This window comes from Anopheles moucheti, chromosome 3 (genome assembly GCF_943734755.1).
Source record: "Anopheles moucheti chromosome 3, idAnoMoucSN_F20_07, whole genome shotgun sequence".
Lineage (NCBI taxonomy): Eukaryota > Metazoa > Arthropoda > Insecta > Diptera > Culicidae > Anopheles > Anopheles moucheti.
The window spans coordinates 17808614-17819645 of record NC_069141.1 but is presented as its reverse complement, the minus strand read 5'-3'; the positions used below and the strand labels follow the sequence as shown (position 1 = coordinate 17819645).

Genomic DNA, 11032 nt, shown 5'->3' with positions numbered 1-11032 from the left:
TCAATCAATCCACATGTCAGCATTGTGAATGGTTTAGCATTTTTTTAGTATATAAGAAACTGTTGGCGGGACAACGGGATGTTGAACCCGTTTCCTCGCGCAACACTCCCTCTCTTTTAACCCCGTTGTAGGACAAATTACAAAACCAAGTAAACCTAATTCCAATGGATAAAACAATATATCACACTGATAATAAATCGCAACATTTCTATTAAGGTTATTACAGCTTTCGTTCCTTTGGAAAGGATTTATTTCCCTCGATTCATTTCGTTTACCGAATATTGGTCCTAATTAACGTATTAAACTTAAACATAATCGAATTATATACAAATTAATTACCTCTCGATGTACTGTAGCTAGGCTGGGAGTTTAGTTCTTTTTCTTCTGCTTCTTGTCCACTGCCAAACCCTGCGACACTTGGTATTCGTGTACCATCTTTTCCTGCGCTTCTGGCAGGCAAGGTGAATATCGGCTGTACTCCATGCTGAACTCCCCTTTGCCCTGTGTGCTTGACCGTAGCTCACCGGCATATCCGAACATATCGTTCAGCGGTACCTCGGCGTACACCGTAAACCATCCCTCGGCACCTTCCGTACCCGTAATGATGCCGTGGCGCTTATTAAGCTGCCCAATTACCGTACCCTGGAACTCTTCCGGGGCCGTCACCTCCACCATCATGATCGGTTCCAGTATCTGCCAGCTGCCATTTTCGAACACACTCTTGATCGCACCCTGGGCGGCCAACATGAACGCCAGCTCGCTCGAATCGACGATATGATGTGCACCGTCCTGCAGGCGGAACTTAATGCCGGACAGCTTGTGACCGGATAGCAAACCCTTCTCTGCCATCTGTCGGAATCCCTTCTCAATGGCTGGGATGAACTGTTTCGGCACGTTCGTACCCATCGTTTCGTCCACAAACTCGATCACGGTGTTTTGGTGCGGTGGCAACGGTTCCAAAATGCCCGATACCCGCCCATACTGTCCCTGGCCACCGGATTGCTTCTTGTGCAGATAGTCGAACTCGCACGGCCCGATAAGCGTCTCGCGGAAAGCTACCTTTGGTTTGCCGAGCGTTACCATACAGTTGTACTCGCGTTCCATTCGCTGTGCGTAGATCTCGAGATGTAGCTCACCCATGCCGGACACGAGCGTTTCCTTCACGTCTGCATCGTACTCGAAGTGGAAGGTGGGATCTTCCTTGGTGAAGCGTGCGATCGCCTTCGCGAAATTGTCACGATCCTTCGAATTGTTCGGTTTGATCGCCATCGAGACGACGGGATCGGGCACAAAGATCGATTCCATCGACAGTTCCAGCTTCGGGTTTGTTACGAACGTATCGCCCGAAGCACAGTCCACTCCGAACAGTGCAAAAATGTCACCTGCGTACACCTCGTTTACGTCCTCCATTTGGTTGGAGTGCAGTCGGACTAAACGGGCCAGGCGAATCTTTTTGCCCGATCGGGTGTTGAAGATGTTATCACCCTTTCGAAGAACACCCTGATAGCAGCGAAGGTATGTTAATTGTCCAAAACGACCCGCTTCCAGCTTGAAGGCTAATCCTACGAAAGGATCCTTTCCATCGCGAGCAGGATTTAACAGGACCTTTTGCGGTTCTTCATCTTTCTTCTCGATCAGTGCCAGATTTTCAACCTCTCCCGGGTTGGGTAGATAATCCAGCACCGCATCCAGCAATGGTTGGACACCTTTGTTCTTGAGCGCCGTACCCACAAGCACAGGAGTGAACGCACGCTTCAAGGTGGATCGACGGATAGCTCCCATAATGTCCTCTACCGTCGCTTCACGCTCCTCCAGGAACAGTTCGCCGATCTTTTCGTCCACATTCGAAAGATGCTCAATCAGCTCCTGCCGACGTTCGGTACACTCCGTGCGCATATCGGCCGGAATTTCATCTTCGCGTATTTTCAACCCAAACGGTTCCTCGAAATAAAGCGCCCGCTGCTTGACCAAATCGATCACTCCCTTGCAGTTACTTTCTACTCCAATCGGTAGCTGCACGAATGCGGCATTGTGGTTCAATTTGGAACGCATCTGACCAAGCACACGGTACGGATTAGCTCCGGAACGATCGAGCTTGTTGATGAATGCAAGACACGGCACATTGTAACGCTTCATCTGTCGATTCACGGTGAGCGTTTGACTCTGCACACCACCAACACTGCAAAGCACCAGCACAGCACCATCAAGAACACGCAGCGCACGTTCTACTTCCACGGTGAAATCCACATGTCCGGGTGTATCGATAATGTTGATATTATGTTCCTTCCAAATCGTGTACGTAGCGGCCGATTGAATCGTAATACCGCGCTGCCGTTCCAACTCCATCGAGTCCATCGTTGCGCCAACGTTATCCTTTCCCTTCACCTCATGCATTTCCTTGATGCGTCCGGTGTAGAACAGAATGCGCTCGGTTAGTGTCGTTTTGCCACTGTCGATGTGTGCCGAGATGCCAATGTTGCGAATCTTTTCCAGCTGTTTGTGTTCCGCAAACGTTGCATGGCTGGAGAATGATTTCACGTTCTAATCCAGGCGATCGGAAATGGAAACATGGTAAATTATATAATCTTTACTAATTGCAACTCCACCCATTGGGACGACACGAATGGATGTTATTGCTTACCTCTAGGAACGATTTCGCGGCAGCCAATGTACAGCGTGAGCGTATTAAATTGCTGATCGTCATTTTGCAGCCTGGAGACGATTTCGACAACGGAACAAAATGTTCAAAATCGTTTTACGCAATTTGGGACAATACCGGCACTACTCGCAAAACCGCAAAACAACAAACCGCATGCGAGAAACGTCAAATTAAACTGTGCCCCCAGAGTGTCCTGCTGGTCCAAGATTCATAGAGATGAGATGATTTTCTAATTTTTATAAACAAAAAAACATTTCATTCCATTTGTTTGGAGTTTTCCACATATGTTTAGTACAAAAGTAGTATTTTATATGAACACGATAAAGCAAGAAAATATTATAATAAACTCCGAGAGTTTGACGAATTCCTGCAGCACTGAATTGTCAAATTCGTTGGTCAAAAACCACAAAATGAGCAAACCTGCGCATTGCCGGCCTGCTGTTTCCCAGATAAAAACAACACGGCAAGTGGTTTCCCATCGCAGCGTACTATTGCACAACGGAGCGTTGCCTGTGTATCCTTTGTTTGGATAAAAAGAAAAGTGTGTCGTTTGTTTAATTTCACTTCATTCTTCTCGGTGAATGCGTACAAGCCTGGTGCGGTTTGCAAAGATGGTCGTAAAACATAAAGTAACCGGGTACGAGGAGTTTACAAAGTTGGCCGAAAGTCTGGAAAGCAGTGGCGAACCGGTCCACATCCTGTTCACCGGCAGTAAGGATGAGAACGGTGAAAGCTGGTGTCCGTACTGTGTGAAGGGTAAGTGGAAAACGTGGGTGGATAGGGGTTGATAGGGGTGGATAGTTGACGTTTCTCACATGATGATAAGCTTAATCATTGATGAATGCCTCCCAGAGGAGTCGATACACATACTTGATGGGGTAATACTAATGGTTCACCAACTCTTATCAATTTTGTATCTGTTTGTTTGATACCTCCTTTATTCAATAGCCGCACCCGTCGTCACGAAAGCCTTAGAGACGGCAGCAGAGAAGAGCCATTTCATCACGGTTGAAATCGAACGCCCATTGTAAGTAGACATGGGAGCTACTCATACGAATTAAGTCCCTGACTGTGATGTCATCAACATGACGCTGCTATTTTCCGTTCCGGTCTGCAATCTATTTCAGCTGGAAAGATCTAAACTGTCCGTACCGAAAGGATCCACGCACACATCTAGTGTTTCTTCCCACACTTCTACGATGGCGATCGCCCCAGCGCTTGGACGGTTCGCAGTGTGCCAACACCGATTTGGTCGAAATGTTGTTTCAAGATGAAGATTAATCCTCAGCCCCGAATGTTCCGCAGAATCGAAGAATTTTATTTCTATTCATTTTTCGCGCCAGCGCACCACGAATAAGCGCCTTTACACAATTTAGATACTGTTTGATACAATAATGTAATGTCTTTGTTTTCATTTTCCATTTCAACCAATAAATAACTAAATGAAGTACGTAAGTCATCGTATGCTATGGTAATGTTTGTGAAGCAATCAGTTCCAATCGAAAGAAGTAAGGTTTTGAACCTGCCCATTGCCAGTGTGCTTAGAAGTTGCTCTTGTACTTCTTCACCTCGATCATTATCACATGGATGTTCACCAGCTGTGCTCGGGCGTTGGGCGTTAATAGCTTGTAGAACTTGTGGTAGTACTGGACCAGCTGTGCCAGCGCGAGCTGCAACAACTGGGACCCCGTTAGCAGCGAAGGGAACGATAGGAACACCTCACGGTTAAGATCTTCCAGGGATTTCTTCCAGTTGGCACTAAAATTAGCAACCAGCTGCAGCGATCGGCGCTCCTGGCGCTTCAGTTCCTCCGTCTGTTCCTTGTCCCGCATCTGCTCACAGTCCTTTACGAATTGTATAATACCGCCGAGATGTGGAGCCAATATCTCCTCCACATATTCCGCACTACGAGTGCTTAGCAACTCGCGGAATGCTTCCGCTTCCTTAGAATTGTCACGCGTGCGTTCCATCAGCACACCCAGCACGAGATCGTAATTGTTGATCAGATAGATCAGTTGCTCTTTCCGTGTCGTGAAAATGGCGGCCATTCGAAGCATAAAACATTTCACCTCTTCTTGAAGCTCCAACAGCATGTGGCTGACCAGCTCGTTCGGGAAGTTCTCCGTTATGCCTACGATGGCGGCCGAGAATTCGGCATAACGGCGAGTAATCTGGAGCGGGCGAAGGTAAATGCATTTGTTAAACCAAAGATCATCACCGACGGCAATCGTTCCGACTTACATAATGTGGTCCGGTTTCTTTGGGGAATTTGGTCGGATCACAGTCCTGAATACTTTGTATGTTCATACGGAAAACTTGCTCGAATCGGGGCCAAATCACCGCATGCAAGTTATCCCAATACCTTCAGGTGAAGAAAGAACCCTCGTACATTAAAATGCTCTCTGGCAACAAACAAACCACACATACTTATCCAAGGCGGGCACGCAACGTTTGTGGCACATCAGCTGATATCGGAAGCAGAGCTGAATGCACAGGAACAGTGCTATCGTGTCGAAACAATCCTGAACGTACGTCTCCAGATTTTTCTACAAATAGTTGTACAAACTTATTAAATTAAGTTAAACTAAGCCCAATTTTACTATCTTACAATCAAAAGCGTGGTCGTTTTGCCCATGATTTGGTTGAACAGTTCCTGAGCCTGTGGACCGCGAACGATGAAAAAGTCCGTCACAAACAGATACTCCCGACAGGCATTATCGACCAGCGCATACTGCTCCGACCGGAACAGTGCTTCGTAAGCGTAACGAAACTTTTGCTGCGCGTGTGGCACAATGATGGGCGCTTCCAGCTGTTGATTAAGTACTTCGCCACGATCGCCAATCGAAAATACGGTGCTTTTGTTCTTCAGGGAGCTCGTTTTCGAGAAGATACTCCTCGGCACTGAATCGTCCAACCCCATCAGATCATCCTTCGAGACGGCTTCCTCAAACTTTAACGACCCGAGCCGGGTCGAGTAGCTCTTGAAGTAGCTGTAGTAAATCTTGCTCATCGTATCAACGTACTCGTTGCAGATCTCTTGCGCGACCGCCCGCTCGTTTGAGAGAATAAACTCAAAAAAGAACTTGTATTTCAGCATCGCATTCTGCGGGATCTGATAGTTGGCCATCGGTTTGCGGAACTTGTAGATCTGTTCCATCAGGTAGAGCCGCAGTTTGCTCATGGCTTTAATTTTAAGCTTCTGCAGCACATCGCTCACGTCCTGCGAAGATTTGCTTTCCTTAAAGTTAAGCTCTTTCATGAGATTCAGTTTGTGGTTAAGCTCGTTCAGGTGGCCCATGAACTCCTTCTCCGTCACGGGGCTGTCCATGATGCAGGCGACCATTTCCTCCGGCACGGCCATATCCTCTATAAACTGCGAGATCTGGGCCCGTATCGATTGCCGATTGGTAAGCTGCACTGACATCGAGACGGACTTTTTCTGCAGCGAAGTGATCTCCGTGCTGATGTTATTCAGCGCATCCTGGATGTCCATCAGCATTGATTCCATCCGCTCCAGTATGTTCGATGTGTTGCCAATCTGGTTGTGCAGGTTGGCTATGTTTTGGCTCTCCTTAATGTAATCATCGATGGAACGGTTTTCGACCTCCTTAAACTCTTTCTCGATCTGTGCCGAATATTGGCGCAAATCCGTGCCCGTCTTCAGGATCTCCTGCACCTCATCGTCCTCGATTTGTTCGCCAATAATAGCCGCGTCCGCCATAATTCACTTCAACTCAGCTGATGACGATAACACAACAAATATGCTAAAAATTTATCTTTTGTTGATTGTGCGAGCAAATTGTCGAATGACAGCTGAGCACGCCCAAGGTGCATACATGTGCCATGTGTACACAAACAAAACAGGGTGATCCAAGTGAAACAATTTGGAATTTCGTCCTCTGTCATCGGGTTCATGGCACGTGTACTTTTGTTTACGTGCAATCCGGTCAAAAGTATCACGAAAAACCGGCTCTACATCAAATTTGCAGCCTTCCGAGGAGTACAGATTCATTTCCGTACGAATAGCACCATGGCCACAGAAAATATGGCAACCGGTCCTTTAAAAACGATACGAGAAGGTAGTGCAAAAATTCTGGTTGCGGACCATGTTTTCTACAACCCGGTGCAGGAATTTAATCGTGATCTGAGCATCTGCGTTTTGACCACCTTTTCGAGGATATATCAGCGGGAGCAACAAGAACGAAATCAGCGAAAGAATCCATCGATTGATTCATCTGATGAAACGATACTGGAGGCCGGAGTCAAACATGAGGTAAAAATAAACCGAAAGTACATTCGTTGTAGGGATTGACCGGTTCGTTTGCTTATAGAATGGACTACGCATCCTGGAGGCACTGTCTGCGACCGGGTTGCGAAGCATTCGGTACGCGAAGGAAATACCCGGTGTGAAGGAAATTATGGCAAACGATCTATCTAAATCAGCGGTGGAATCGATCGAACAGAATGTGAAACACAATCAAATAGAGCATCTGGTCAAGCCGAGCTTTAATGATGCAATGTAAGTCATGTTTCATCTTTCTATCGTGGCCATTCTTTTATTGTTTAAATATTGTTTCTGCATTAAGGACGCTGATGTACATGTCAACCAAACCGGAGCAACACTTTACGGCGATCGATCTCGATCCTTATGGGCATCCGACGCGATTTCTCGACGGAGCTGTTCAATGCATTGAAGATGGTGGGTTGCTTCTTATCACTGCGACCGATATGGCTGTTTTGGCCGGTAACTCACCGGAGTCGTGCTACGTAAAGTATGGATCAGTCCCGCTCAAAACCAAGGCCTGTCACGAGATGGCGTTGCGCATCTTGCTCCGCTGCATCGAAACAACGGCCACTCGGTATGGGCGATACATGAAGCCCCTGCTTAGCATATCGGCTGATTTTTATATACGTGTGTTTGTCCGCATATACACCGGGAAATATGCTTGCAAAAAGAGCAGCAGCAAGCAATCGATGGTGTATCAGTGTACTGGCTGTGAAGCGCTCACCTTACAACCCCTGGGCGTACTGAAACCAAACCCCACCGAAGCAAACCCTCAGCAGATAAAGTTTGGAATCCCAACGGGACCATTTGTCGGTAGTCGCTGTGAGCATTGCAATCATCAGCATCACATGGGAGGTCCAATATGGTCCGCACCGTTACACGACGAGGAATTCCTGGAGGAATTGCTGGAAACTGTAGAGCAGGAGGACTCAAAACGATTGACAACGGTCAGACGGATCTACGGCACATTGTCTGTCATCCGCGAGGAACTGCACGATATTCCACTTTACTACGCGTTGGACCGAATGTGTGGCATACTAAAGCTAGAATCGATCGGAATGCTAACATTACGATCCGCTTTGTTACACGCTGGTTATCGGGTGTCCTACTCTCACGCCAGCCGTACCTCGATCAAAACCGACGCCCCGATCAGTGTGCTTTGGGATATTCTTCGTTGCTGGCATAGATTACACCCGGTGAAGCCGGATCGGTTCCTTGAGGGAGTCCCACTGACGGCAATTTTACGAAAGCAACCATCCCAAGAGTACAAAATCGAAGACATACACCCGGACGCGAATCCACCTAGCCGGAAGGAATCCCTTAGTCGATTTCCGGAAAATCCCACCGCCCACTGGGGTCCTGGAACGCGAGCGACACAAATGTATGTAAACAAACATCAATGCATGCCTGTTCTTATTAACCAGTTGCATTTTTATTCTGTTTAGGGTCACCGATAATAAAATGCTCAAAAGTGCTCAAAACCAGAACAAGCGGAAGCAGAAACGAGCACCAAAAAGTGAGACAAAAGCCCAGGATAATGATGTCAAGGCCGACAGCGAGTCACCGGACAGGAAAGTTCCCAAAACGATTACTACGGACTGTTGAAATAGAAGGGAAGGGGTCGATATAGTTCCGTGCGGTCGGTCGGTATGGTTCCCACATGCCTATACACATTTCACCTTAGTTTTGTGTTAAAAAAATATTTTAACCATGTAAAGTTTCTCTTTAGTCTTAGAAGGCTTTGCACGCCAGAGGTTCACCGGGGAACAGAAAAGTGAAATACTATTTGAACAATAATAAATCTTGAGGGAGAGCTTATTTGTAAGAGCTTTCTCTGTTTACAAGTTACATCTGAAGTCCTTTAGTCGTTGTATGTGTTGATATTGAACCAGAATGGTAAAGAAGCTTCCAGAAACACCGATAAAGCGTAAACGAAACGAGGACCATATCCCCTGCATCGACGGCGAAGGAATCTACCGTAAAACGTTACCCGTACCGCCGCTAACCCATCCTTCAAAACGCTGGTCCGATTCGTTACCATCCAATGAGCGTGTTTTCTATCATCAAACTTTGAGTTTGGTTTCGGTAAAAATAAACCGAAAGTACATTCGTTGTAGGGATTGACCGGTTCGTTTGCTTATAGAATGGACTACGCATCCTGGAGGCACTGTCTGCGACCGGGTTGCGAAGCATTCGGTACGCGAAGGAAATACCCGGTGTGAAGGAAATTATGGCAAACGATCTATCTAAATCAGCGGTGGAATCGATCGAACAGAATGTGAAACACAATCAAATAGAGCATCTGGTCAAGCCGAGCTTTAATGATGCAATGTAAGGCATGTTTCATCTTTCTATCGTGGCCATTAATTTATAGATTTTTTCTGCATTAAGGACGCTGATGTACATGTCAACCAAACCGGAGCAACACTTTACGGCGATCGATCTCGATCCTTATGGGCATCCGACGCGATTTCTCGACGGAGCTGTTCAATGCATTGAAGATGGTGGGTTGCTTCTTATCACTGCGACCGATATGGCTGTTTTGGCCGGTAACTCACCGGAGTCGTGCTACGTAAAGTATGGATCAGTCCCGCTCAAAACCAAGGCCTGTCACGAGATGGCGTTGCGCATCTTGCTCCGCTGCATCGAAACAACGGCCACTCGGTATGGGCGATACATGAAGCCCCTGCTTAGCATATCGGCTGATTTTTATATACGTGTGTTTGTCCGCATATACACCGGGAAATATGCTTGCAAAAAGAGCAGCAGCAAGCAATCGATGGTGTATCAGTGTACTGGCTGTGAAGCGCTCACCTTACAACCCCTGGGCGTACTGAAACCAAACCCCACCGAAGCAAACCCTCAGCAGATAAAGTTTGGAATCCCAACGGGACCATTTGTCGGTAGTCGCTGTGAGCATTGCAATCATCAGCATCACATGGGAGGTCCAATATGGTCCGCACCGTTACACGACGAGGAATTCCTGGAGGAATTGCTGGAAACTGTAGAGCAGGAGGACTCAAAACGATTGACAACGGTCAGACGGATCTACGGCACATTGTCTGTCATCCGCGAGGAACTGCACGATATTCCACTTTACTACGCGTTGGACCGAATGTGTGGCATACTAAAGCTAGAATCGATCGGAATGCTAACATTACGATCCGCTTTGTTACACGCTGGTTATCGGGTGTCCTACTCTCACGCCAGCCGTACCTCGATCAAAACCGACGCCCCGATCAGTGTGCTTTGGGATATTCTTCGTTGCTGGCATAGATTACACCCGGTGAAGCCGGATCGGTTCCTTGAGGGAGTCCCACTGACGGCAATTTTACGAAAGCAACCATCCCAAGAGTACAACATCGAAGACATACACCCGGACGCGAATCCACCTAGCCGGAAGGAATCCCTTAGTCGATTTCCGGAAAATCCCACCGCCCACTGGGGTCCTGGAACGCGAGCGACACAAATGTATGTAAACAAACATCAATGCATGCCTGTTCTTATTAACCAGTTGCATTTTTATTCTGTTTAGGGTCACCGATAATAAAATGCTCAAAAGTGCTCAAAACCAGAACAAGCGGAAGCAGAAACGAGCACCAAAAAGTGAGACAAAAGCCCAGGATAATGATGTCAAGGCCGACAGCGAGTCACCGGACAGGAAAGTTCCCAAAACGATTACTACGGACTGTTGAAATAGAAGGGAAGGGGTCGATGCAGTTACTATGGGAATGTCGACCCGACCCGGAAGTTCCGTGCGGTCGGTCGGTATGGTAATGTTTTATACCACGTTGACTTGCTGCATGAGGAAGAAAAATCGATTTAACATAACCTTCCCACATGCCTATACACATTTCACCTTAGTTTTGTGTTATTGTTATCGTAGCAGGCGATATTATAACCATGCGACGTAAAGTTTCCCTTGAGTCTTAGAAGGCTTTGCGCGCCAGAAGTTCACCGGGGAACAGAAAAGTGAAATTCTATTTGAACAATAATAAATCTTGAGAGAGAGCTTATTTGTAGGAGATTTATCTGTTTACAACTTAAATCTGAAGTCCTTAGTCGTTGTGTGTGTCGATATTAAACCA

The 11032-nt window shown here is 47.0% G+C and overlaps 5 protein-coding genes across 5 annotated transcripts; 3 read left to right on the top strand and 2 right to left on the bottom strand.

The window, feature by feature from the left end:
- Positions 1 to 7: 7 nt before the first annotated feature.
- On the bottom strand, positions 8 to 2782 carry LOC128304156 (elongation factor G, mitochondrial). The gene is made up of 2 exons (XM_053041309.1): positions 2642 to 2782; positions 8 to 2541 (listed from the first exon to the last, which is right to left on the bottom strand). The coding sequence occupies exons 1-2, from the start codon at positions 2702 to 2704 to the stop codon at positions 370 to 372; spliced, it is 2235 nt and encodes a 744-aa protein (XP_052897269.1). The 5' UTR covers positions 2705 to 2782; the 3' UTR covers positions 8 to 369.
- Positions 2783 to 3084: 302 nt separating this feature from the next.
- LOC128304161 (thioredoxin domain-containing protein 17) lies at positions 3085 to 4114 on the top strand. The gene is made up of 3 exons (XM_053041313.1): positions 3085 to 3415; positions 3608 to 3686; positions 3787 to 4114. Exons 1-3 carry the CDS (start codon positions 3241 to 3243, stop codon positions 3938 to 3940), a joined length of 408 nt encoding a protein of 135 aa, XP_052897273.1. The 5' UTR covers positions 3085 to 3240; the 3' UTR covers positions 3941 to 4114.
- Positions 4108 to 6481, bottom strand: LOC128304157 (vacuolar protein sorting-associated protein 52 homolog). The gene is made up of 4 exons (XM_053041310.1): positions 5268 to 6481; positions 5087 to 5205; positions 4901 to 5021; positions 4108 to 4830 (listed from the first exon to the last, which is right to left on the bottom strand). The coding sequence occupies exons 1-4, from the start codon at positions 6378 to 6380 to the stop codon at positions 4201 to 4203; spliced, it is 1983 nt and encodes a 660-aa protein (XP_052897270.1). The 5' UTR covers positions 6381 to 6481; the 3' UTR covers positions 4108 to 4200.
- Positions 6482 to 6572: 91 nt separating this feature from the next.
- Positions 6573 to 11002, top strand: LOC128304158 (tRNA (guanine(26)-N(2))-dimethyltransferase-like). The gene is made up of 5 exons (XM_053041311.1): positions 6573 to 6932; positions 6991 to 7178; positions 7246 to 8325; positions 8390 to 8623; positions 10804 to 11002. Exons 1-4 carry the CDS (start codon positions 6573 to 6575, stop codon positions 8547 to 8549), a joined length of 1788 nt encoding a protein of 595 aa, XP_052897271.1. The 3' UTR covers positions 8550 to 8623; positions 10804 to 11002.
- Positions 8838 to 10812, top strand: LOC128300589 (tRNA (guanine(26)-N(2))-dimethyltransferase-like). Its single transcript, XM_053036706.1, has 4 exons — positions 8838 to 9029; positions 9088 to 9275; positions 9336 to 10415; positions 10480 to 10812. The coding sequence occupies exons 1-4, from the start codon at positions 8838 to 8840 to the stop codon at positions 10637 to 10639; spliced, it is 1620 nt and encodes a 539-aa protein (XP_052892666.1). The 3' UTR covers positions 10640 to 10812.
- Positions 11003 to 11032: the final 30 nt, after the last annotated feature.